The sequence below is a fragment of the Nycticebus coucang genome, chromosome 21 (assembly GCF_027406575.1).
Source record: "Nycticebus coucang isolate mNycCou1 chromosome 21, mNycCou1.pri, whole genome shotgun sequence".
Taxonomy (NCBI): Eukaryota; Metazoa; Chordata; class Mammalia; order Primates; family Lorisidae; genus Nycticebus; species Nycticebus coucang.
Genome location: NC_069800.1, coordinates 18,241,566 through 18,268,267, shown reverse-complemented (window position 1 = coordinate 18,268,267; position 26,702 = coordinate 18,241,566). Strand labels below are relative to the sequence as shown.

General features: G+C 40.8%; 1 protein-coding gene across 1 annotated transcript in view; it reads left to right on the top strand.

Moving 5' to 3' along the window:
* PCSK2 (proprotein convertase subtilisin/kexin type 2) overlaps positions 1-26,702 on the top strand; it is a 280,892-nt gene that overhangs the window by 22,940 nt on the left and 231,250 nt on the right. The window contains exon 2 of the mRNA XM_053574440.1: positions 13,567-13,671. Coding sequence (XP_053430415.1) covers positions 13,567-13,671 — 105 coding nt within the window. The remainder of the gene's footprint in view (positions 1-13,566; positions 13,672-26,702) is intronic.

Genomic DNA, 26,702 nt, shown 5'->3' with positions numbered 1-26,702 from the left:
GGCCCCACACACTTCCCTCCTGTCAGAAAAAGCTCAGTTGAGGCATGGCTTAGGGTATTATCCCTGCCGTGATAACTGCACTTACAGGAGACTAAACATTCAATACTCAAAAAAACAAAACTTAGGTCGGAGCTGAGAGGGAAACTTCTGATGCAGGAAGAGGCCTCCTATCGCTCCCTAAACCGTCCTGACAGGCGCTGCCTTTCCCACAGACGTTTTCAGCCTAGCCTGCCTCTCTCCTCTCCCTCCGTCCATACCCTGCCTAATTCACAGCTGAGACCTCCATTTCTACCCTGCTTTGTTTCTGTAATCTTGTACCATTTGGTCACTTTATACAATATAATTTTCCTGTCTGTACTTTGCCTCACTGGCCTTAAGCATTTGGGGGGCAGAGCCTGGAGCACTAAACTTGCCCCCGGCCCCCACTGCGAGTTCCCTTTCCCTCCCATCTATCCTGCCCACAGAGGCAACGAGCGAGCTGTGGGAGATCAGAATGGTCTCTGGGAAAGGCCAGTAAAACGCAGGCAGAGCCTGTCCTTGTCTGTGAAACATAGGCTCCCAAATGAAACTGCCAAGCAATTATCAGCTGAGCCAGTTTGCCATCCTTGACATATTATTTCAGCTCCCAGGTTTTATTCCTGAAGCCTCTTGACAGCAGCTTCTCTTGAAAATAAAATTATAAAACTCTGGCATGTGGAATATGTCCTATGTTCTCCCAGACTGGATTCCCGGCCAAGGCTGACCCGACCACAAAAACCGGCACCACGGACAAATGACAAAGAAAGCAGCACCACGTCTGATCCAGGAGCGCTTAACTGTTCAGGGCTCTGGACCATCTGAGAATCTTTAATGAGCAGTGGATTCTCCTGAGAACAAGTAAATGCAAAGATGTGCAAAATGTGGGGTAGGGGTCATGGTCATAGAGGACTTCTGGAGCAGCCAGGGATTGCCTAAGGGGAGAGAACCCTGGTACTTCAAACAAACAAACCAACAAGGACAGGAAGTGGGCCCCATGAGGAATTTACATTTTTTACATATCTATGCCTTTTTATCTGTCCACAATGGACTGCCAGTTCAGTTGGGGTCCCCTGCTGCTGGGGCTTACAGAGGTGCTTTAGCTTAGAGCTATACCACAGTTATCAGGGGAGGAAAGGAAGGGAGAGGGAAAGATAGGAGAGGTGAGAAGCATCACTGGGGTCCATCAATTTTTGTGGCATACTGAGAATTTCTGAAACCTCTGCAGGTCTGAGCTAGCAGCCTGTTACAGTGCCTCCCAGCCTGGAACTTCAAGCTGGCTGACAATTTGCTGTGAATTCTTCTTTCACATACATTTCTCCTTCCTTCTGGAACCATAAATGTTTTGGATGAAGAGGACAAGGTGATGGTTTTTTAAAAGGGTGCTTGATGTGTTTCAATGAAGAAAACATTTTAAAATATCCTAAATGATGGGCATAGGAGGGGCTTCTTTACTTACTAGGACACTCCAGTGAGTGTTTGGGGACCTACCACTATTTTCAATGTCTTGGAGATTTGTAAGATCACCACCCTGCTCAGGAAACTGAGGAATGCATCCGTCAGCGTCACACCCTAGAGGTCTGTGTGGGGGTCAAGTATCTTATACGACCCTAAGTCCCTAGCATCCTCTGTCTTTCCCTCTGTCTCCCTATGGTGGGGCTCACCTGTACAATGCTCTTAAGCGGCTGCTTCTCAGATGCTCGGAGAACAGTGGATCTTATCTTTTGCCAAAGACAAGAGGTAAAAAGAGCCAGAAAAATAACCAATGCTTGCACGTTATTTTTGTTAGCTTTGTGATAAGTTTGCCTATTTATTGCCCAAGAGTGAGCTGGGCAGAGTTTCTGATTTTAACTCCATGAGATAATTAGCTTCATTTTCTCCCACAAGAGAGAACTCCTCTTACCAAAGGATCCAAAGTCACAGAAGGAGAAGATGCCACCCACTGGCCTGGCTGTCCCTGAGTCTCACTTATCTTTTTTAGGAATTCCAGCCCAAGATCTTATGAATTCATAACCCTGGTTACAAAGGGGGTTGGGACGTGGAGCAGGACTGTGACAGAAACATTGTGGTGGGAAGGACACCAGATTTACACTCACAAACCTGGGGTCTCTGCCGGGCTCCCTCCCAGCTGGACAAGCGCTACCCCTCCCTTAATAGCTTAAAGTAAACACCACCATAAAAAGTGATCTCTTTGTGTCTCTTAGGAAGTGTGGGGGCCTCTGACTTGAAACCAGAAAATGCACAGCTCTTCTAAAATCATTCCCATTTGAATTCGAAAATAATTTCACATTTTTTAACTCTCAACTTCAAAACAACGTTAGACTGAAAAAATGTTGCATAACCAGTACACAGGCACACCTCTGTTCACAGCAACACGTGTGTGTTATTCACAACCAGAAAGTGGAAACAACTCTAGTGTCCATCGACGAATAAATGGATAAACCAAATGTGATATATACAGACGGTGCCAAAAAATGTATACACATTTCAAGAAAGAAGAAACCGTATGAAATTGTGATACTCAGTATATACTGGTAAGGTGAGTTGTCTCATATCTTGTATCTCTTACAATTACAGAAGTTAAACATGACTTGAGTATTACAATTTTAATATAGTTTTTTTCCTTTCTTAAAATGAGTATACATTTTGGGGAGACCCTCTGTATTTTACCCATTCATCTTACCATCTATTGGTGATGCTTGCCACCCACAATTATTACTGCAATGTTTCCTAAATGATAATACTCAATTTCCACATTACTTGTACAATTGTTAATTAGAATTCCAATACAGAGAAAAGTTTTTCCTTTTACTCCATTCAAAATCAATTTCTAAAAAAAAATCAGTGAAACAATCTAGCATAATGGTAAAATATGTCACTGCAGTGCCTAGTGGCACTTAACCACTCAAAGTTCCTTTCTAGGGTTAAAAATTCTCAGATCTGTAGTGCCTTCTGCATTGGAAACAAAACTTCAGGTTCATACCACCTGGTAGTGGCCAAAGGCCTGAAGTCTTCGGAGAGGGGACAACAGCCCACTTACCTTCTCCTTTCCTCTCTCCACCTTTTCATTTTTTTTATTAGATCTTAACATTACCCTGGCTATATCAGCAGGGTTAAATAGAGAAAACATTTAAGAACCACTGAGCCTGCAAAATGCACATGAAATATGTATGTTAATGTTGCCCGAGAGAATGTGGTTTTTAATGAACAGGAATTAAATCACAGAAGCTGCAGTGTTCCAAAAAAATTTTATCTGCACACAGACCCCTCATTAAGGTCTATGCTGGTGAAGTTTATCTGGTATCTGCGACTCTGGCTCTTGGCCCTTCCCTCCTGTGCCAGGGATGCCCCTTGATGGCTGGTATCTGAGCTACTCTAAGCTGCTGTCACCAATTGACAGACAGAACCAGTGTTATTAAAGAGTTTAGAGTTAACATAGTCCTGAAAGAAGAAGAAAGAAAACTTTCAGATAGCTATTTGTTCCTGTTATTCGTTGCCAAGCAACAAACCAACCCAAAATTTAGGAGTATAAAATAACCACCATTTTAGGGTGGCGCCTGTGGCTCAAAGGAGTAGGGCGCCGGCCCCGTATCCCGGAGGTGTGTGTTCCAGTGAACAAGGCAGAAGTCACAGGGCCTCTTATGAGTCAGGGTCAGAAGTCACCAGCATCACTTCCACCATGCTCTTGTAATCAAAGCAGTCGCGTTCCGAGATTCAAGAGTTGGGATCACGGACCTCATCTCTTGAAATGAAGAGTGTTATAGAAATGTGGCTATGATTTGTTTGTTTGTTTCAGGCTAATTTGAGTGTACAAAGAATTAGGTTACATGTTTGCATTTGTTAGGTATAGTCCCTCCAATAACTGTGTTCCTCCCCCAAGAGGTGCACCAAACACCTTAACAGTGTGCCCATGGTGCTCCCCAGTCCCTGCTCCCTCATTCCCCTGTCCCCCACCTTGAATTGATTTGAGTTTTTCTCTTATGTGAGCATGTATTAGATCATCCACTGGCTTCATATTAGTATTGAGTACATCGAATTCTTGCTTCTCCGTTCTTATGATACTTTGCTAAGAAGAATGTGTTTCAACTCCATCTAGATTAATTCAAAACATGTAAAGTCTCCATCTTTTTAGTGGCTGAATAGTATTCCACAGTATACATGTATCATAGTTTTTTAAACCATTCCTGGGTTGGTGGGCATTTAGGTTATTTCCACATTTTGGTAATTGTAAATTTAACTGTGATAAACAGTCTGGTGCAAATGACCTTATGATAAAAGGATTTTTTTTCTTCTAGGTAGACGCCTATTAGTGGGTAATGCCTAGTCAATGGGAGATCTAATCTGAGTTTCTTAAGAATTCTTCATACTTCCTTCCAAAGAGGTTGTGTTAGTTTGTAGCCCCACCAACAGTGTAAAACTGTTCCCTTCTCTCTACATCCACGCCAGCATCTGCATGGCTATGATTTTGAAAGAACCATACTCTTCAAAATTGAAACACCAAGAAAATACAATTTTTAATAAAAACGGAAAATATTCTCTTAGTCTGAATGTACTTCCTTTCCTCCTGAAATTTTAAGAAACATTCCTGAGGTATCCCTCCAACTGAAAGAATTCTTCCTTTGGGTTCCCATGGCGCCTTGCTCATAACTCTGTCATAGCATAACATGGAAAATAATAACTGACAATTACTGAGGGCTCACCATGTGCCGGGTGTTATTCCAAGTACTTTCTATGCATTATCTCACTAACTCCCCTGGCAGCAATGTGAAAAGGGTACACCCCATTTTATAAGCTAAAAATCTGAGGCACACAAGGGTTAAAGAATTTGCCAAAGGTCATGCTGCTATTAAGTGGAGGAGATAGAAACTAAACCAAGGCTGTGGGACTCCAGCACTCCTGCTCTTAAGCCACTGCCACAGGGCACCATTAACTTGCTGGTAGGTGCAAATATCCTTTTCCTGGTGAACTGTGAGTTATTTTAAGGCTGAGACTATGTCTCAGCACCAAACACAGGGCCTCTCTTATGACAAGGAGCACCAAAAAAATGCAAGAGGAAAGAAAAGAAACTAAAAAACAAACAAATCCGTGAAAAGATGCTCAAACTTTCAAAATAGTTAAAAACATACAAATAAGATGGCATTTTTGCCTATCAAATCAGCAAAAATTAAAATGCCATTCAATAAATACCAATCCAGTGTTATTGGGAGCACAGGAAAGTAGATATTTTTATTTTTATCACTTTTTGGTGGATCTTGGAATATGCAACCTTACAGGAAACTATTCAGAACTATTTATCAAATTAAGTGTTCATTAAAGATCTTGAAAAAATAATACTTCATTTTATATGGAATCAGAAAAAACCTCGAATAGCCAAAACATTACTGAGCAATAAAAACAAAGCAGAAGGAATCATGCTACCAGACCTGAGACTGTACTATAAATCCATAGTGATCAAAACAGCATGGTACTGGCACAAAAACAGAGAAGTAGATGTCTGGAAAAGAGTAGAGAACCAAGAGATTGATCCAGCTACTTACCGTTATTTAATCTTTGACAAGCCAATTAAAAACATTCAGTGAGGAAAGATTCCCTATTTAACAAATGGTGCTGGGTGAACTGGCTGGCAACCTGTAGAATATTGAAACTGGACCCACACCTTTCACCATTAACTAAGATAGACTCTCACTGGATAAAAGATTTAAACCTAAGACATGAAACTATAAAAATACTTGAAGAAAGTGCAGGGAAAACTCTTGAAGGAATCGGCCTGGGTGAATATTTTATGAGGAGGACTCCCCAGGCAATTGAAGCAGAATCAAAAATCCACTACTGGGACCTGATCAAACTAAAAAGCTTCTGCACAGCCAAGAACATGTGAGTAAAGCCAGCAGACAGCCCTCAGAATGGGAGAAAATATTTGCTGGTTATACCTCCGATAAAGGTCTAATAACCAGAATCCACAGAGAACTCAAATTTATTAACAAGAAAAGAACATGCGACCCCATTTCAGTGTGGGCAAGGGACTTAAAGAAAAACTTCTCTAAAGAAGACCGACGCAAAATCTACAAACACATGAAAAAAAGCTCATCATCCTTAATCCTCAGAGAAATGCAAATCAAAACTACTCTGAGATATCACCTAACCCCAGTAAGAGTAGCCCACATAACAAAATCCCAAAACCAGAAATGTTGGCATGGATGTGGAGGAAAGGGCACACTTCTACACTGCTGGTGGGAATGCCTACTAATACATTCCTTCTGGAAGGATGTTTGGAGAATACTTAGAGATCTAAAAATAGACCTGCCATTCGATCCTATAATTCCTTTACCAGGTTTATACCCAGAAGACCAAAAGTCACAATATAACAAAGACATCTGTACCAGAATGTTTATTGCAGCCCAATTCATAATTGCTAAGTCATGGAAGAAGCCCCAGTGCCCATCGACCCACAAATGGACTAGCAAATTGTGGTACATGTATACCATGGAATACTATGCAGCCTTAAAGAAAGATGGAGACTTTACCTCTTTCATGTTTACATGGATGGAGCTGGAACATATTCTTCTTAGCAAAGTATCTCAGGAATGGAAGAAAAAGTATCCAATGTACTCAGCCCTACTATGAAGCTAAATTATAGCTTTCACATGAAGACTATAACCCAACTATAGCACAAGACTATGGGGAAAGGGCCAAGGAAGGGGAAGGGAGGGGGGAGGTTTTTGTGGAGGGAGGGTAATGGGTGGGGCCACATCTCTGGTGCATCTTAGAAGGGGTACAGGCGATTTCACTAATGTACACAGCTATGATTTAACAATAAAAAATAAATAAATAATAAAAAATAAACAACAAAAAAAAATTAAGTGTTCATAATCTGTGACTGAGTGATTGAATTCCTAGGATATATTCTCCAGGAAAACTTTCATCTATCCATGTATTGATAATTACAAAACGTCTTGATTGAGACATACCTCACATATCATAACATTCACTCTTTAGAAACGTCCAATTCCGTGATCTTCAGCATATTCACAAAGTGGTGCAATCATTGTCATGATCTGCTGTAACTTTGGAACATTTGTGTCACCCCCGAAAGGAACCCTGGACCATTGCCAGTCACTCTTCATTTCCGCCTCCTCCCAGCCCCAGGCAACTACTAATCTACTTTCTATCTCCATGGAATTGTCTATTCTGGCCATTTCATATGAAGGAAGTGGCATAACATGTGACCTTTAGTCTGGCTTCTTTCCCCAAGCATCAAGTGTTCAAGGTTCATCTATGTTTTACCATGTATCATTACTTAACTCCTTTCTATTTGAAAATAATATTCCATTGTATGTATATATCACATCTTGTTTTTCCTCTCATTGGTTGATAAAAACCTAGGTGGCCTATACTTTTTGACTGTCATGGACAAGGCTTCCAAGAGCATTTGCAAACAAGTATTTGTGTAGACATATACTTTCATTTCTCCCACACATATACAGAACGTGGAATTGCTGGGTCCTATGAAAAGTCTATGTTTAACATTTTGAATAACCGACAAAGAGTTTCCTGAAGTGTCTGTGCCATTTTACCATCCTGCCTGCGGTACAGAAGAGTTCAAATTCCTCCCCGTCTAGGTCAATGCCTTCTGGAAGGGGGAAAGATGTATTTGTTTTTAATCTATCCTAGTGGGTGTAAAGTGATATCTCATGGTTTTGATTTGCATATCCCTAATATCTAATAATGTTGAACACATTTTGCGTATAGATGTAGATACAATTTATGTATCTTCTTTGGAGAAATAGGTATACAAACCCTTTGCTAATTGTCAAATTGGGTTATTTGGCTGTATTGTTGTCTTATAAGCATTCTTTAAATATTCTTGTGCAAGCTCTTTATCAGAGATACGATTTGAAAATATTTTCTCCCTTTCTGTGGGTTGTTTTTTCATTTCCTTATAATTTCGTTTGAAGTACAAACACTCTTAATTTGAATGAAGTACTATATATATACATAAATATATTTTGTTCCTTATACTTTTGGTGTTGTATCTAAGTAAACATTGCCTAACCAAAAGTGATGAATATTGAAAGAGTAGTATAGTTTTAGCTCTTACATTTACTGGTATAAATCACTTTTAATTAAATTTTGAATGTGGTGTGAGACAGATTCATAATACCTTTTTTCATTTTTCATCTAGAAAATTTTTTCATTTTCCAGTTGTCTAAGCATAGTTTGTTGCAAAATATTCTTTCCCATTGAATTTTCATAGTCTCTACATTGAAAATCAATTGACCATAAATTTAATATTGTATATTATTTATGATCTTTCAATTTTGTTCCATTAAACTCTATGTCTTTTTTATATGAGTACCACACTGTCTTAATTGCCGTCACTTTGAAGAAATGTTGAAATAGAAAAATGTGAGTCTTCCAAATTTGTTCTTCTTTCTCAAGATCATCTTGGCTATTAATTTGATCCTTTGGATTGCTATTTTAAATTTGGGATCAGCAAAAACAACATCAGAGATTTTGAAAGAAGTTGTGCACAATCTACAGAGAAGTGGGAAGTATTGTCATCTTAAAAATCCATAAACACAGGATGGTTTCTGTTCATGTACACCTTCTTTAATTTCTTTCAATAATGCTTTGTACTTTTCAGTGTGTGAGTCTTACACTTCTTTTAGTAGATTTATTCCCCAGTATTTTATTTATTTGATGTTAATTTAGATTGACTTGTTTTCTTAATTCTATGCTTGTACTTTTCATTGTCTATATACACAAATATAATTGATTTTGTATGTCAATGTTATATCCTTCCTGCAACCTTATCGAACTCTGTTGTTGATTCTAATAAATTGTTGTGGATTCCTTAGGAATTTCTATATATAAGATATGCCTTTTGCAAATAGAGAGGGTTTTTTTCCCCTTGCTTGTCAGTGCAGATGCCTTTATTTCTTTGTCTTGCCTAATTGCCTTGGCTACATTCTCCAGTAAACTCTTGAATGGAAGGGGCAAGAGTAGATATCGTTGTCTTATTCTGACCTTAAAGGGAATGCAGTTAGCCTTTCACTATTAAATCTGATGTCAGCTGTTGGGTTTTTCATAGATACACTTGTCAGACAGAAAATTCCCTTCCATTTTTAATTTTTTCAAATGTGTTTATTATAAAATTATATCAGATTTCATCATATGCTTTTCTGCATGTATTGAGATGAGCATGTGATTTTTGTTCTTTACTCTATTAATATTAATTATTACATTAATTACTTTTTAAGTCTGAAAACCTTTCACTATTGAAGTAAATCCTACTTTGTCCTTATGCATAATCCTTTTTATATGCTGATGAATTCAGTTTGCTAGTATTTTTAAGAGAATTTTAAGCTTGATTTTTGAAAGAGATATCAGTCTGTAGTTTTCTTTTCTTGTGACATCTTTGTCTGGTTTTCTTATCAGGGTGATATTGGCCTCAACAAATGAGTGCAGAAGTGTTCAATTCTTTTGGAAGAGTTTCTGAAAGGATTGGTATTAATTTTATAAATATTTGGTAGAATTCAACAATAAAGTCATGTAGGCCAAGGCTTCATTTTTAAAAAGGTTTTTAAATTACTAATTCAATCTCTTTACTTGTGATAGGTCTATTCACATTTTCTATTACCTCTTGAGTCAGTTTTGAAAATATATGTATTTCTAGGAATTTGACTTTATTCATGAAGGTTATTGACATACAGTTTTTCCACAGTATTCCCTAAAATCCTTCTTATTTCTGTAGGTTGGTAGTAAAGTCCCCTGTTTTACTTATTTTACTCAATTGAGTTCTCTCTCTCTCTCTGTTTTGTTGAACTTTTCAAAGAATGACTTTTGGTTTTGTTGATTTTTTTTCTATTGTTTTCCTGATTTCTATTTTATTTGTTTTAGCTTGAGTCTTCTACTTTCTCTAATTTGCTTCCTCCTACTTGCTCTAGATTTAGTTTGCTCTTGTTTTTCTAGTTCCCTAAGGTGCAAGATCTTTCTTTTCTTTTAATGGACATCTTAGAGTTATGAATTTCCTCTAGAACACTGTTAGCTACTTTCCATGAGTTTTTGTATTCTGTGTTTTGGTTTTCATTCATCTAAAAGTATTTTCTAGTATATCCTGTAATTTCTTTTTTGACTCATTAATTATATAGAAGTATATTGTTTAATTTCCATGTATTTCTGAATTTCCTAATTTTTCTTCTGTTACTGATTTTTAATGAAACTGGTAATTGTGATCTGAAACATGCCCTGTGTAATTTTATTCCTTTTAAACTTATTAAAACTTGTTTTATGATCTAACATGATCTTAGAGAATGCTTCATGTGACTTAAGAAGAATACATATTCTGCCACCGTTGGGCAGAATGCTCTATAGATGTCAGTGAGGTCTAGTTAGTTTGTAGTTTTATTTAATCCTTCAGTTTACTTTTTGATCTTCCACCTACTGATTGTATCCATTATTAAAAGTAAACTATTAGAGTCACCAGCTGTCACTGACAAGTTGTCTTTTTCTCCTTTCAATTCTCCCAGGTTTTTGTTTCATGCATTTTGGTGCTTTGGGTACAAATATATTCATAAGTCTTATGCCTTTTCGATGGATTAAACTTTTATCGTGATCAAATGTCATTCCTTCTTTCTAGTAACAATTTTTGTCTTAAAATAAATTTTGTCTAATTTTTGTATAGCCACTCCACCTCTTCTTTTGGTTACTGTTTATATGATATTAACATATCTTCTCATAAACATTTACTTTCGATCTATTTGTGTATTTGAATCTAAAATGTGTCTCTTAACGACAGCATACAGTTGAATTAAGGGTTGTGTCTTTTATTTTGTTTTGTTTTCATCCATTCTATCAATCTCAGTCATTCCATGAGTTCTGTTGCTGTTTCTGGTTTTATTGTTGTTACTATTGCTATTTGATTAGTATGTTTCCTGGACTAATTCTGTAAAGTTTGTAAGTTCTTTAAAGCGCCATTGAATCTCTGCTTTTTTAGCTTCATGGTCAGCAAATGACTATACAGAGATTTCCCTAAAGGCTTTGAATAAAAAGAGTGGGATATTTTTTGTTTTCATCCTTTGCAGAAGGGCTCTGTGTGCCTATTGGGACAGCTATCGATGCCCAGGCAGGCACTTTGCAACCCTGCCTTGGCCTTCACTTTCTATTTTTAAAGAGGTTGAAAGCCAACCAAAGGTGAACACATGAAGCCTTCTTAGGCATTCTCTGCCTGGTCATGTGTACAGTGCTGCATTTGGGTGTGGCCTTATAAGTCTCTAGGAACATATTGGATTATTGGATATATCTTATTCCCCAGACCTTTTTGCAAAGATTTATGTCCAGCCTCTTGTTTGTTGGGATATATATTGCTGCCAAAGGAAGCTTCAGTGTTATCACCATAGATTGTTTTTGAGGCACTCCATAAGGAAAAGACTTTTCCCACTGTGCAAACTCTGGGTCAGGTCAAAGAAGAAAAAAATAACAACAAACCCTATGAATGGGATATTTTCAGGTAGCTTCTAGGCAATTATTTAAGGGTTTTTTTAGTATTATATGGGGCTTTTTGAAAAGCTCCAAACCAAATCTGCACCATCCAGTGTCTGTTTGGCTTCTGGTTTTCACAGCTCCTATGATTGCAAGGTTGGTGGAGTTCAAAGATGCTGAAGAGTGGATGATAACAGGGCAATTTAAAGCACCACAAAGCTTGCTGTTATTACTGAGAGTCAACATTTTTCTTGAATAAATGCCTCTCAGGTTGCTGCAAGCCTTTTTTTAATTTGCAGAATTTTATAAAAGTTGTTTTGGACCTTTTTTCAGTGTTCTAGTTGCTTTTATGTAAGAATAGACTTTTGAAGATTCTTACTCCATCACTCCTGAAGTTCTTCTCAACATGCAGCATTATTTTTTAATGTAAGAAAAAAAAATGGACTAACAAATGCAATCAGTGTAACCTAATTCTTTGCACCCTCAATGAATCCCAAACAATAAAAAAAAAAAAATTTTTTTCTTAAAAAGAAAAAAGTGGAAACATCTTAATATGCATCAGTAATGGAAAGTGTAAGTAACATATGCTGCAGTCCATGTTATGGAATACTAGACAGCTATTACAAAGGAGAATGGAGTTTGTGATAACAGATGAGTGACAAGTGAAGAACCATTTTGCATAATAATATGTACTGGGCTCTGAAAGTGTGTGTGTGTAAGCAAAGAAGAAGATCCAAAACTAACTCATGTTACTATTAAAGAAATAATAGTTTGCTCAGGAGTGGATAGGCCTGAAGCAGAAAAAGATAACCTAACTCCAGTACTGCCAAAAAAAGAAAATATATATAAAGAATTTTTACTTTGCTATTCATGTTTTTTCTGTTTCCAAGATTTAACATATATTTATTCTATATTAAAAATACAAAAATAATAATAACTGTTCTTTAAGAAATATTTGAGCTACACTCAGGCTCTGCTTGATCTAAAAATCTCAAATTGACCCCAGCTGTGTTGGAAAACCTTACTTTCAAATCATCTACATTCCTTTTTCTTTACTTTAAAACACTAAATGATGACATGCACACTCAAAATTTCAATCACAAATACTTTGGTAGTGAAATGCATTTTGGTTTAGGGAGTCCTTTGAAAATCTGACGAAAATCCTGTGTCCTCTTGCCAAGAAAGTACATATGTACACTATTTTGTCTATAATTTTCAAGGATTTATTTAAATTCACTAATCAGATTAAGAATCACAAACAGCATTATCTTCTTTGACAGGAAGACGTGCAAAAATACAAGAGATCTGGGAACTTCAAGGCTCTGTGTTTAAGAAAAAAAGATCTAGTGGGGGAATAACTGGCCCAAGGCCACGCTGTTAGATGGTAGCATAAACAAGCCACATCCAGGCCTCCTGACTCCCAGATCAACATCCTCCCCACTGAGTTAACCTTGGATCATAAAACAAATGACAGTCCTATTTTGGTTCTCTGAGGTTCTTAAAGTCTCTGTGTCAAAGGCAGGCTCCCTTTATTGTGACACCTGTAATAGGCTCTGATATTCATCCCTGTTTCCAAGGATTCTTGGGATAGGAAGATGGAGGAAAACCTGGCCTGCCCTCCAATAGGCACCCACCACTGTTAGATGTTCACATCATGCTCAGCTGATCATAGGCATCAGGACCCCACAGAGAAGGCTTGAGATGCAAGAGACAAGGTCACAGCATAATGCTGGAGCAACTAGACGATACACTGGTCTAAGAGAGGAGAAAGGTGAATCTGCTGTGCATATGACTATAAAGACAAGGCTCCATAGAAAAGGAAAAGGAATCAGAGGATGCATAGAAACTAAAAAGGGGGGAAATAGAAGTTACCTGGGAATTGGGAGGAGAAAGCAGGCCTAAGCAAAGTCAAGGAGAAGGCAAGGAGGATGGAGATAGGCAGACAGGGTCCAGTATGACGGGAGGCTTGACTGTGGTTCTCTCACTCCCTCCCCACCCCAGGGAGTTCCTGCTCATTTTGCAGGTTGAGCCCAGAAGCTAACCGTGCCTTATATCTGTTTCCCTCCACAGCTCCCCTTCGCTGAAGGCCTGTACCACTTTTATCACAATGGCCTTGCAAAAGCCAAGAGAAGACGTAGCCTACACCACAGGCAGCAGCTGGAGAGAGACCCCAGGGTGAGTTTTCACTGGAAATCTGCCTCCCAACCTCTGCTGCCACCACTGAGCCCACTGAGGGTGTGTGGAGGGGCCAGGCAATGACAGGCCAAATGGACCCTGGGCAGAGAGGCCCAGGGATTCTTTGCTCCTCTGTCTCATGCATAATAAATAACCCCAGGCCCCTTTATAGGGCTGAGGGTAAAACACACAGGGAATTATTGGAATTATTGCATGAGGATGTGGGGCTGTCTGGAAACATGTTGTTGGCCTATGATGGAGAGGAAGACACCAAGTAGCTTAATGAGTCTTTTTATGGAAGGTTTCTCCTAGAGACTCCACATGTTCTGAGGAGGCTGCCATGCCCCATAGTGTGAATGGGAAAATGAGTGGGCCGGTAAGTGATCCGCTCCCAGCAGGCTGCGGGGCTCAGTGTCCACGCATGAGTGCAGCCTTCAAACCCTCTTGGCCTTCCTTCTTATCCTGTATTTCCTAGCACTTCCCCAATTCTCCCTCCTGCCTCAACTGTCTCCTTGACACATACAACCCACATTTTGTGGTCTCCATTCTTTCCCTTACTCTTGGATTGCAGGTCCCATTTCCTACTGCCCCAAATTCAGCTTTTCGCCAACCAGCTAAGTGTATCCTCTTAGCCACAGAGGGATTCCTCTGCCTGTGTCTCCACTCCAGCTTCTCAGAATAGGAACTGCAGTGATCACATCTCCCACCATCTCCATTCCCTCATCCATTTGGGTAAATTCTGATTTCTCTTGGGGACATGATTAAGAGGGAAAGTGCGTCATTGTTGCTCTCTGTACGTTGAAGCCAGCACCACCTCTACCCCAGAACTCCCAGGATGGGCTGAGAAAAAGTGGGTCAGACATTTGAGTTGGGGATTTGCACATGAGACTTCTTTTGAGCTGATGGAAACTCGTCCTTGTGGGGCTTTTCATGTGAACATTTCCTTAGGTTTATTTTGGGCTTTAATTAGGAATGCAAATAAAACTACTGAAAGGCCACCAGTCATTTTTCTTTAACTCCTCAACCCAGGGGTTCTCACAATCCCTGGAGTAGACTTTCTGCTCTGTGAAGCCCCTTTACCTTTGCTTTTGCAGTAACAGCCAAGCACCCAAAGGGTCTGTTGTCAAAGCTGATACCACTACTTAGGGGAGAAGCCTTCTTTTCTGTGTGATAACAGCTTCTGTCCTGGGTATACTGATTCATTGGCTGGGGATACCTTTGGACAGCAGCATTTGAACAGGGATCTGTCTGTCTCACCTGCGAACCCAAGGTGGGCACCACTGGGCCAAGGCCACTCTGGTGTGCTGTGACAGACCACTCTGGTGTGCTGTGACACTGATTTTTCCTATACTTCAACTCTGTCCAAATTCTTGCCTTCTATGGCCAATTAGTTTCCTTTTATTTGTACATTTTCTTAAAATCCTCATTGGTTGAATTGCCCCAAGATTACTCAGAGAAAAACAGGAGGCCAGGTGCAGTGGCTCAAGCCCATAATAATCCCAGTGCTTGGAGGGCTGAGGAGGGAGGGTAGCATGAGGCCGTGTTCAAGACCAGCCACAGCAACTTAGTGAGACTACCATTGTTTAAAATAAATAAATAAATAAAAATAAAATCTTTCTTGAAAACATAAAAAATAAAACAAAATAAACTGACGGGCAAAAGCAAAGAGATGCTCAAAAGGCTTGGCTGGGAAAGAGAACTGTGAGACTCGAAAACCACTATTTGAATCAGAGACACTAATTAGGACTGTAATTTTCTCATATTAGCACTTCTTGAAATGATCTCTGAAATGCTGATTCTTAAAGTGCCAAGTAACATTTCCAAAAGAGAAGAAAATGAAACAGGTTGGTTATTACTAGAAAGGAAGGGAGGAAGGGGAAGGAGGGAGGGAGGGAGGAAGGAAGGAAGGAAGGAAGGAAGGAAGGAAGGAAGGAAGGAAGGAAGGAAGGAAGGAAGGAAGGAAGGAAGGAAGGAAGGAAACATCAGGCACTGGTGATTCTAAATCATTTGTCTTTCTCTTTGCAATGTTATGTATTACCATCAAAGGGGTATTCCTTCCCCCTCACTATCCATACTAAGGGCCCTAGAAGCCGACTGCCTCTACCTGGTGGAGGTAAACATCTGCCTTGCCCGTGAAGGCCAACAGAAAATAGAGGAGAAACTAAAGAAGACAAAGTCTCACGTGCCTTTTCTCTGTCTTATCAAGGTTATATGTCAGGGATTCTTGTCAATAATACACTTATTCCAGGAAAAGAAAAAATCTTATAATGCTTTGCAAAAAGTAAAAACAGCTAATGATGACTTCCTCTTTACAAAGTATTAGATTAAGGCCTGAGTCTTTCCTGCATGGCATCTAATTTTGGCATCTGTTGATAGCAAAATATAGTGGCAACTATTCCTAGACAAAAATCACTGTCTATGAACAATACAAAAATAGCAATATAAGGAGTCTGTAGGCTTATAGATGTTAAGCAAAAAGGCAAATACGTCTAGTGTTGGAATACCCCCAATTTGGGGCTTCCAAGCACATTTAGACAGGTTTGGAAAAGAAATGTAAATAAAAGTGTAGAAAAAGGGGAAGGAATAAGTAGCCAGAAGAATTGTTGATTCAGGCTTTTGTCTTGCCTAGATGTTGCAAATTAGGCTTTGTGGACCAAGAGCTTAAGAGCAAGTTGCCCCATTGTTCTCTGAAACATTATGTCTTCCTGAACGCTGGCCTTAACAGAGCAGGCAGCCCCAGCTGCCCAAGCCACTTGGCTGCCCCTCAGCTGCCCCTCTCACTCACTGACCACAGAATTGTCAAAGGGGCTGCAAAGCCCAGTGCAGGGAGGTCTGAGCCAACAGGGATCTCAGCAAAGGCTCTACCTAGTAGCTTTTTGGCCAAAGAAACCACCAAGATCTGCCATCAATCCAAGAAATAAAAAGGAAAAAGAGAACGAAGATAGTTTATTGTTTTGTTCTGGGTTCAGAACAGAAATTTTTGTGATATCTGTCTCTCATGTAACAAACTTGTTTATGTTTAAGGGAAAACGGAGGAAGAAAAGACTAGAAAGGGATCTTTGTTTATGCAGGAAAAGCACTAACAGCACAGATTCTGGCGTAGACTATTTTGCAGATGTTCTCTTGTCTTTCTGATACTCTCTACTAAAAGTTTAGCAGGCAGCTGAGTATCATGATTTAGATGCTAAAAAGCAAAAATGATGTCTTGTTTATTTCTGTAGTATCTTTGCATAGTACATTTCTGAGCATAGGCTCAGTAAATGCCGAATGAATGAATGATTACTAACTTTCCTTCTGGGTTTCAATTCATGAAATAGTATTGGTTTTTCTCATGTTATATTTTTATCCCTATCTCAAAATGCATATCCATTAGGAAACAGAAGTACTGTATAGCTGTCTCTGTAGCCCCTCCATTAGATACACTCTTAATTATGGGTAACAGAAACCAATGGCTATTTCATCACATCCAAGTTTTACAACTAAGAATCCCAGGAAGAAACAGTTTTTAATTTTTTAAGCCCAATACACTGTGTTCCTGGTCACATTTGCAGTCATGGTACAATCACCAAAGCAAGGACAGTAGGTCTAGAAAGATTTAATAGCTAAAGTAATTTGAAGATATAATAAATAAACCCAATGCAGAGATAAAATAATAAAACTAAATATGCCTTCTCAACATCAGAGTTAAGAACAAATTTTCTCTGCTCAGAATCGCTGTGAGATTTGTTAAACTTTTTCGAGAGCAGCATCAATAAATCTTGACCCCAAACCTAATTGCAGTCCCCAGTCAACATATGAAAACCTCATACATTTTACAAGCACTTGAAAAGCTCCTAGAAAAGAAATTTATTTAAGGTAACATTTGTTTCTAAATACTGGTAAACCATATGTGCACATGTGGAAAAGAGTAATCAAAATGAAATACTTTTTAAAAACATGAAAGACTCACATTCTACAGGCAACACACACTGCACTAGTCTTAGGAAGCCAGATAATTTAATCAAAAAGAACCCGAACTTGATTTGTTGGAAGCCATTATTTGACTTAAGCATTACAAACATGTATTTCTTTTTCTAAGCAATTTTGCTAGCCTACAAAATCATTTTTAAACCTGCTCCAACTTTACAAGTCAGAAATGCTTATCAGTGTAAGAAAATCCTGCCTGGTCACTTTGGCTTGGCGCCTGTGGCTCAAGCGGCTAAGGCGCCAGCCATATACACCTGAGCTGGTGGGTTCGAATCCAGCCTGGACCCGCCAAACAACAATGATGGTTGCAACCAAAAATTAGCCAGTGGGCGGTGCCTGTGGCTCAAAGGAGTAGGGTGCCGGCCCCATATGCCAGAGGTGGCAGGTTCATACCCAGCCCCGGCCAAAACTGCAAAAAAAAAAAAAAAAAAAATAGCCAGGCGTTGTGGTGGGCACCTGTAGTCCCAACTACTTGGGAGGCAGAGGCTGGAGAATCATTTGAGCCCAGGAGTTGGAGGTTGTTGTGAGCTGTGATACCATAGCACTCTACCCAGAGTGACAACTTGAGGCTTTGTCTCAAAAAAAAAAAAAAAAGAAAGGAAATCTTGCCTGGGTTCCCTCATCTCAAAGAATGCCTGGTGTGTTTCCTTGGTGCTGTAGATTTGGGAGCTGTATCTTTGTAGCTTCTTTCTCATCCAAACATACTCACTTGTCTAATAACCATCAGTAGCATCCACATAATCCAATGGTGATCTATTTAGTGTGGTCAAACTCTCCTTTCTTTTGATTTGTATTAGTTAACTATTTGATATATAGGCTAAAATTAGGGAATAGAAGGAAAAGCACCAATACCTTTTGGAAAATCTACTTTCAAATTAAAAATGTGGAAAGGCTCAGCGCCCGTAGCTCAGTGAGTAGGATGCCAGCCACATACACCAAAGCTGGCGGGTTCGAGCCCTGCCAGGACCTGCTAAATAAAATGACAATTACAAACAAAAAACAGCCAGGCATTGTGTTGGGTCCTTGTAGTCCCAGCTACTTGGGAGCCTGAGGCAAGAGAATTGCTTGGGCCCAAGAGTTTGAGATTGCTGTGAGCTGTAACGCCACCGCACTCTACCCAGGGCAACATAGTGAGACTCTGTCTCAAAAAAAAAAAAAAAAAAGGTGTTGTGGATAAAAATGTCTTCCTCCTCTTTCTCCTTGACCAAACCTTCCCTCAATGGGTAACTAGCAGAACTTGGGGTATCCTCCACTTACCACCACAGTGAATGCATGACAATCTCAGCCTGAGGGCTGGGCAAAAAGAAACTAGATAGTTTTCCTTTTTAAGAAGGATTTTATAGGTCCGGTGTGCTGGCTCATACCTGTAATCTTAGCACTGTGGGAGGCTGAGGCAGGCAGATGGCTTGAGCTCAGGAGTTCAAAACCAACCTGAGCAAGAGCAAATCCCATCTCTAAAATTAGCCGGGCACTGTGGCAGGCACCTGTAGTCCCAGCTACTCAGGAGATTGAGACAAGAGAACCACTGGAGCCCAAGAGTCTGAGGTTGCTGTGAGCTATGACACCAGGGCACTCTACTCAGCATGACAAAATAAGACTCTGTCTCCAAAAAAAAGAAAGAAAGAAAGAAAAAGAATAGGCTGTTTTTTCCCCTCATTCTTATTATCACTAAAATAGTAAAGTTTGAGATTTTGAGATACTGGTCTAAGAAATATTTAGGAATTCTCCAATTTACCTTCCAAATGCCTCCTTAGAGGAAAAGAAAGAAGTAAATTCGATTATATTTCACCTAGTAAGAAACACAGGCCTGGTAAGTTTTATTATTAATACTATAGCAGATACAAAAGCAGAATGGTATTGTTCTAGAACTCTTACTCCTGAGAGCATTTGTGGCTACTGTTTCTTCACGTCCTCATTTCCTCGTGGCAGGCATTGGACCAGGGGTCTCGTGGTTTGTAAGGTGTCTTAACCACTGCACAGTGCTGCTCTGTCACAGATTTGTGTTTCATCAATTAATTTTCCCTGCTCCTCTGCATGAAGGGAAGGCTAGAGCAGGAGCAGTCTAAGGAATCGTTGATTCTGTCCTTTGCCTTGATGCTTTAAAACACAATTTTACCATTGAGATGGTAAGTGACTTCCAGGGGGCCCCACAGCCATAACTGATGGAGAAAAAAATAAAACTCACAACCCCTCTTAATATCAAGTCTGATTCAACTAAAAGGCTAAGTGAGGATTGATATTGCTGATGAACTTGTGATTCTTTAAAAAATATACTCTCACTAATTAATATTAGTTTCTCTAAATTAAAATAACATAATAAGAAGTGGAGTTACGTCGTGAGTTGAGGTAACTGTGTGAATTCAGTGAGCTCAGTTATAAACAGAGAAGGGAAGAGGGAGCTGGAAAGGGTGGGCTCTCCAGCTTGCTGACCTGCTCATTCCCTTGTGCCCTGAAGAGGTCATCCCCTAAGCAACCAGACTCCGCCTCAGTGCCCTGGCGACTCTTGTGGGTGAGCAACTACAGCACTTAAAGATACTACTTTGTGCACAAAATATTTCCCAAACACAAGTCAACTCCCTCATCTGCTGTGGGAACAGTGGGACAGGACCAAATTCCACTGTGAAATGGAAATTCTACACCCTGGATGTATGGAGGTGCAATGTTGGTTTCTAACTTCCCAAAGGAATTTCCAATGTTAATTTTAACCATGTACAAGTTCCACTTTCCACGCTTTAAAATTCAATCCCTAAGGTGGTGATTACGCTATGAAAAAGTAAACAAAGATGGAGTCTTTGCTTGGGTATCCTGGAAACAGACTCTGAGCTGGGGCCTGGTGAGCAGGTGTCTGGGAGAGTGAGGAAGGCAGCATGGGACAAAGGTACACGCTGACCTGGAATGTGCCTGCAGCAACTCAGTCCCGTGGGACACTTGGACACAGGGATGGCCCTTCAGAGTTACCCCAATGTGAGGCAGAGGGAACAGGCTTTCATGCCCGCCTTACAGACCAGATCTGGGCAGGAGACACTCCCTAGAAGGGAGCAAAGGACCACAGTCTTAGGCAAGTCACCTGCTCCCAAAGGCAATTCTCAGTGAGAAACAAACTCTGGGTCATGTTTAGCAGCTGGAGAAAAGGTGTGATGGCTCCAAGAAGGAAATCTGGGGGGTGGCGTTGTGGGGGACCACAGTTTGTATGACAGATGGCACGCCTGCTTTGCTCACATTGTTTTCGAGGAAGGCGGCAAGCTCACAGAAAACTCACATTTTCTGGAAGTCAGCTCCATGTGGGGATCAGCCCCAAAGGCACGTGGGGGCCCAACTCACACTGAGCACTCAGGGAGCCCACAGTCCTGTCCCACTCAGACCTTACGACTTCACATTTCCTGGCTGGCAACACAGGTCAAAAAAGCCTTTTCAATGCCTTTAGGAAGAGCTCAAGCTGACAGTGGCATTTCTGGAGATGTAAAAAAAGTTCCAGTTTCTTCCCAGACCCATGAACAGGCATTTTCTCTTCAAGTCCAATGATAGTGAGGCTTAATGCAGAGGACACTGGTTCTCACCAGGGGGTGGTTTTGGTACTATGGGACATTTGACAATGCATGAATTGTCACATTAGATGATTACTGGCATCTAATGGGTCACAGCCTGGGATGTTCCTAAATATTGTGAGGGCACAAGACATACCCCACAAGGAAGAATCATCCAGCCCCACACGTCAATAGCACCAAGCTCGAAGAACTCAGGGTAGGGGATCAGCCCTGGAGTCGGACAGCTGTGCTCTGCACCTGGCCAGCTTTGTGACCTTACACAGGCTAGTACTTGAACTCTGAGGACTCAGTTCCCTCATCTAGAAAATGGGCTGATAATACGAATTAGCTCCTAGGGCCAAAGGGAAGATGGAGTGCGCGAGACAGGTGAAGCCTTTGTCCCTGTGCTTATGTTTCTATTACTACATCACAAATTGCCACAAATGTAGCAGCTTAAAAGAACACAAATTTATTATCAATTTCTGTAGATTATAAATCCAGCACTGCATGACAGGATTCTCTGGGAAGGGTCACAGTGGGCTAAAAATCAAGATATTAGCCAGACAGGGCTCCTTCTTCTCTGAAGATTCTACGGAAGAATCCATTCAGGCTGTTGGCAGAATTCAGTGCCTGGGGGTTGCAGGGCTGAGGTTCCTGTTTTGGGCTGTTGGTTGGGGTTTGTTTTCTGCTCCTAGGACCACCTGTCTTTCCTCTCATGTGGCTCCCTCCACCTTCAAGTCAGCAACACCTCCCAAATCCTTCTTGCATTTCCCATCTCTCTGACTTCCACTCCAGCTGTTAAAGATTCATGGTGATTTCACTGGCACCAACTAGGTAATGAAAATAATCTCCCTCCTTTAAGGTCAGCAGAATGATAACCTCAATTACATCTGCAAAGTGCCTTTTACCATGTAATGTAACATAATCATGAAAGGAATACCGAGGGTTGGATACCACCTGATCCTTGACCATTTCTGAAGAGTTGGCACACCTTCTCAAGTCAGGGGCTCTCTACGCAGCCTGGCTCTCTGCCACTTCCAGAGATTACTTTGAAGTTGGTAGGGGAAACACGAAACTGTAGGCACATGACCTTGACCACATTTTGAGCTCAAGTGATAAGGCTGAGAGACCCAAGTGGAGCACTGACTTGGCCTCCAACATAGGGGCCGAATTAATTTTCTAGACATCCTTTGGTGAGGTCAGCAGGTGTAACTGTTGCGTGGGCGATGCCTTTTGAGAGTGACTTGGAACAAGTCAGGAGAAGGAGAAATATGATGGGGGAGGGGAAAAGAAGGGAGGGAGGTGCCTTCATGCATGTCCCAACCTGTGGGAAAACTCATCTGCCTGAATTGGCTGTGTTTAGAATGCAGCAGGGAAGACTCTGAGCATCTCCTCTGGGCATTGCAGATGTGCCTGGCTTCCCGCCTCAAAGAGCTGCTGCTGGTGCTATAATTAACTATTTGTGGGGAACAGAGGAGAATTATTTACTACAGCTTCAGAAAGGCACAGGGAAAGCTGCTAATGAGTAAGCCTGGGTTTTTTCTTAGACGTGAGCACATTTTCAAATGATGGCTACTGTTTACTCTGCTTACTAAAGGAGAAACAGGGATATTCTGGGAGGCATGTCTCCAGCTAGCCTGGAGATCTCTGGGGAGTTTTAACTTTCTTGGGGAGACTATGAATAAGCCCTAATGTGGAGGATAGAAAAGAGGCCATTTGTATCATCTTTCTAACTCACGAGATGAAACTCAAACAGTGGGCTGGAAAACTTGGAGAACCTCCTGGAAAAATCTTAGATGATTGTAGGGAAACTTCTCCTGACCTTCTCCTGACCTGGCCTGCTTTCTTTCCAAATCTTCCCCAAGATGCAAAAAGAATATATCTAAAATTCCTCTGTTATATCTTCTAAAACTGAATATTTTGTGTAAGATATCAAAGTCACATTTTAACTCTATAATCTACTTGCTTGCTAGCAAACCATTTAGTCATTCAGCAAGTATTTATAAAGCACAAACTATGGGCCCTGTTCTGGGTACTGAGATACAACAATGAACAGAACAAAGTGCTCATCCCAGAAAGCTTATAGACTAATGAGGATGAAGGAAAGCAGCCAAAAAAAAAATCAATGACCAAGCAGTTGCATGACCAGTGGTGACAGGATGAGTGGAGCAGAGACAGCCATGGGGGGTGTTTCTATTTCTATTTCATAAAAAGCATCCAGGGTTGGCTACTCTGGTAAGGTGGCATTTAAATGTAGACCTGAAGGAGGTAAGAAGGGCATCCATGTGAACCTCTGAAGGAAGGGCAATCCAGGCAGAGGAAGTGGTGAGGGGAAAGGCCTGGAGTCCATGGCTCTCTGGTTATGTTGTAGGAGAAGGAGAAATGCCAGTAAGTCTGCAAAGGAGGGAGCCAGGAAGAAGTGGGGAAGCAATGAAGCCAGAGAGGGACAAGGCCATGGCCAGTATTGTAGGTTGGGGTAAGACCTTTGAATTGACCTGAATGTAATGGGATTTCTCTGCCTCTGACCCACATAATAGACTATGGGTGGAAGTCAGGGTGGAGAACAACTGGAAACCAGGGAGCTCAGGGCAAAGCGACCGCAATATTCCAGAAAAGAAAGGCCAATGGCATGGTCCAGGTAGACAAGTGGGAGACAGAGAGAAACAAGTCAGGTTTGGGGCTATCTTGCAAAGGTAGAGCCTTCAAATTTGTTGATGAATTTGCTGGCGAATAAGATGAGGAAAGAGAAAGTGCGCAGAGATGACTGCAAAGTTGTTGACCTGACTTACCACAGGATGGAGATGGGCAGGATGGCAGGAGGAGCAGGCTGGTGAGGCATGGGCAAGGGAGTTAGAGTTTGGTTTTAAGCATGTGAACATTTGAGGTTTAATGTTAATTATCCAAGTGGAGATGTGAAAGGAGCCAATGGACTTAAGCATCTAGGAGCGAGATCAGAGTTGGAGATATAAACTGGGAGTCACCCACATATTGTTAACATTCGATACCAGGAGACTAGTTGGATTCCCCAAGAAAGGAGTGTAGGTGGGGAGAAGTTGTGTGGGAGGCCGTGCACAGTGGCTCACGCCTGTGATCCCAGCGTGCTGGAAGGCCAAGGCAGATGGATTGCTTGAGCTCAGGAGTTAGAGACCAGCCTGAGCAACAATAAGACCCTGTCTCTGCTAAAAATAGAAAAACGCCTTGGGCATTGTGGGTGCCTATAGTCCTCGCTACTTGGGAGGCTGAGGCAAGAGGATTGCTCAAGCCTAAGAAATTGAGGTTGCTGTGAGCTATGATGATGCCAGGGCAACAGAGTGAGACTTGTCTCAAAAGTAAAATAAAAGAGAAGTTGGGACTAAGCCCTAGGGCACTGCAAGATTTAGAAGTGAGGAAGATAACTGGGAGCCATTATCTTCCCCAGATATCCTTGCACAGGAGACAGAGAAGCAGCAGGTAATATAGGAAGAGGCTCAGAGGTCCAAAGAAGACCAGCCTAGTCAATTACCTCATCCGCACTTCGCCAGAGTAATTTATTATTTACTTGTCCTTATTTCTGATGTGATACATCAGTGCTGCTTCACTTCGCCCCTCTAATCTATTTTTTGGACACTCTCTCAAAGGGTATTAAAATTCACAGTGCACACATGAACACTTAAATGTGGCATGAAGTTTGTTTCACCTGGACACCGCCTTATCTGAGCTGGGCTGTGTGTTTTAAAGCAGAGAGCCACATTTGGATTCAGAATGATAAGAATTGTAAGTTACTAAAACCTTAAGCCAAAGTAGGCACTTTCTCACAGCCAAGGACCTTGTCCCGCAAGCCACCAGGCAAAGTCACGAGGAAACAGCCTCCGTTTGGCATGGCAAGAAGAGAAGCTGGGTTTGGCACCTCTTTTTCATTTTGAGGAACTATATAAAGGAGAAAGATAAAGTCTGGCCATAATCCACAATGAAAGACCCTAACCTCCAATTCAGGAAAACAGAAATCCAAGACCACATTTTCATGGATGTCAAAAAAATAGAGCTCTTAAAATAATTTCCTGTTAATATTCAAAAATCTGTCTAAAATGTAACTTCTCACTCCTCAAATCATGGTTCCAAAATAAGTTTTATGCAATACTTACCTTAAGGAGAACACAAATGTGCCTTAGAAGAATGGTTAGAATAAGTATGTCTTTCTAACCAGTGAGTATTCCTCAGATAATGTCTTGTGAGGCAGAGGTAGGGTTGAAGTTCAAGATGCCTCAGGAAGAAAAAAAACAAAATCTTCAGAACTCTCTTCGGGCATTTTTAAATTAGTTTTAGCCAGTTTTCCTTTATGACGCCTATTGAAATATTTGTGATCACATCTCCATCCATAAACAAGCTTTATGCTCTCAAATCCATATCAAAGGAATTTTAAAAACGAGTGCAATTGAATTTCTGCTATTTCCAATAATTTCAAAGCCCTGTGTGTTCGGGAGAGGATAAGAGTGAAGCCAGGTCTAGAAACGAGTAAACAGCCGTTAGACCAAAAGATCCATGTCTGAATAACAACCCAGTTGCTGGAGTTTATCTAATTGGTTTGCCATTATCTGTACTGAAAATGTTGTGTTTTCCATCTTCTCTATGGCAAGCATGTCCCATTTAGCAATAAAGAACTTACTGCCTGAGAGAAAACAGGTAAGAGAAAACAATTTTCCATTTTCCATTCCCCCTGAAAAAGGAGACCAGCCCACCCCAAGTCAAGAATGTCTTAATGGATGTTAGTTTATGAGAACACCCCCAGATAACAGACATGAGAAAGCCCCCCGCAGACAACAGAAGAAAAGCAAAGCAATTAAAAAGGATTGTGGAGAGAGAGACTTGATAATTGTCTATCGGAGAAGAAAAGAATGTGATGGAAACCACGCTGAGCTCATTCTTGACTTACCCTGCTTGCTGTGACACCCGCCAACTGTGTTTGCCCTGAGCAAACCATTTCATCTCTGCTCTTTTGTGCCTCTATCCACACAGTGGAGAGTGTCCACTCACAGGTCTCTAAAACATCCCCTCGGGTCTTAATCTGGGTAACATGGGAGCCAGGAGTGAAACCAGATATTCCCCCCCATTTGTGATCCTTGCTTTACATGTCTTTATTTTCATCTGAGAAGTTTTCCTTTAAACAGATACTCCAAAGTGTTTGGAAGAGCTACTGTGTATATGTTAGTAACCTCTTCTTTTAAAAGAGAATTTCAAATTTTGCATTGTTCGAAATTTAGGGTTCAGCAGAGCCTTAAAATCCTACTTCTATTTCTTCTTCTTCTTTTTCTTTTTTTTGAGATAGAATCTCAAGCTGTTGCCCTGAGTAGAGTGCGATGATATCCTAGCTCACAGCAACCTCCAACTCTTGGGCTCAAGTGATCCTCTTGCCTCAGTTTTTCAAGTTTTTGTTAGTAGGGACTGGGTCTCAACTTTGCTCAGGCTAGTCTCAAACTCGTGAGCCCAAGCTATCCACCTGCCTCGGCCTCCCAGGGTGCTAGGATTACAGGCATGAGCCACCGCACCCAGTCTTTTTTTTTTTTT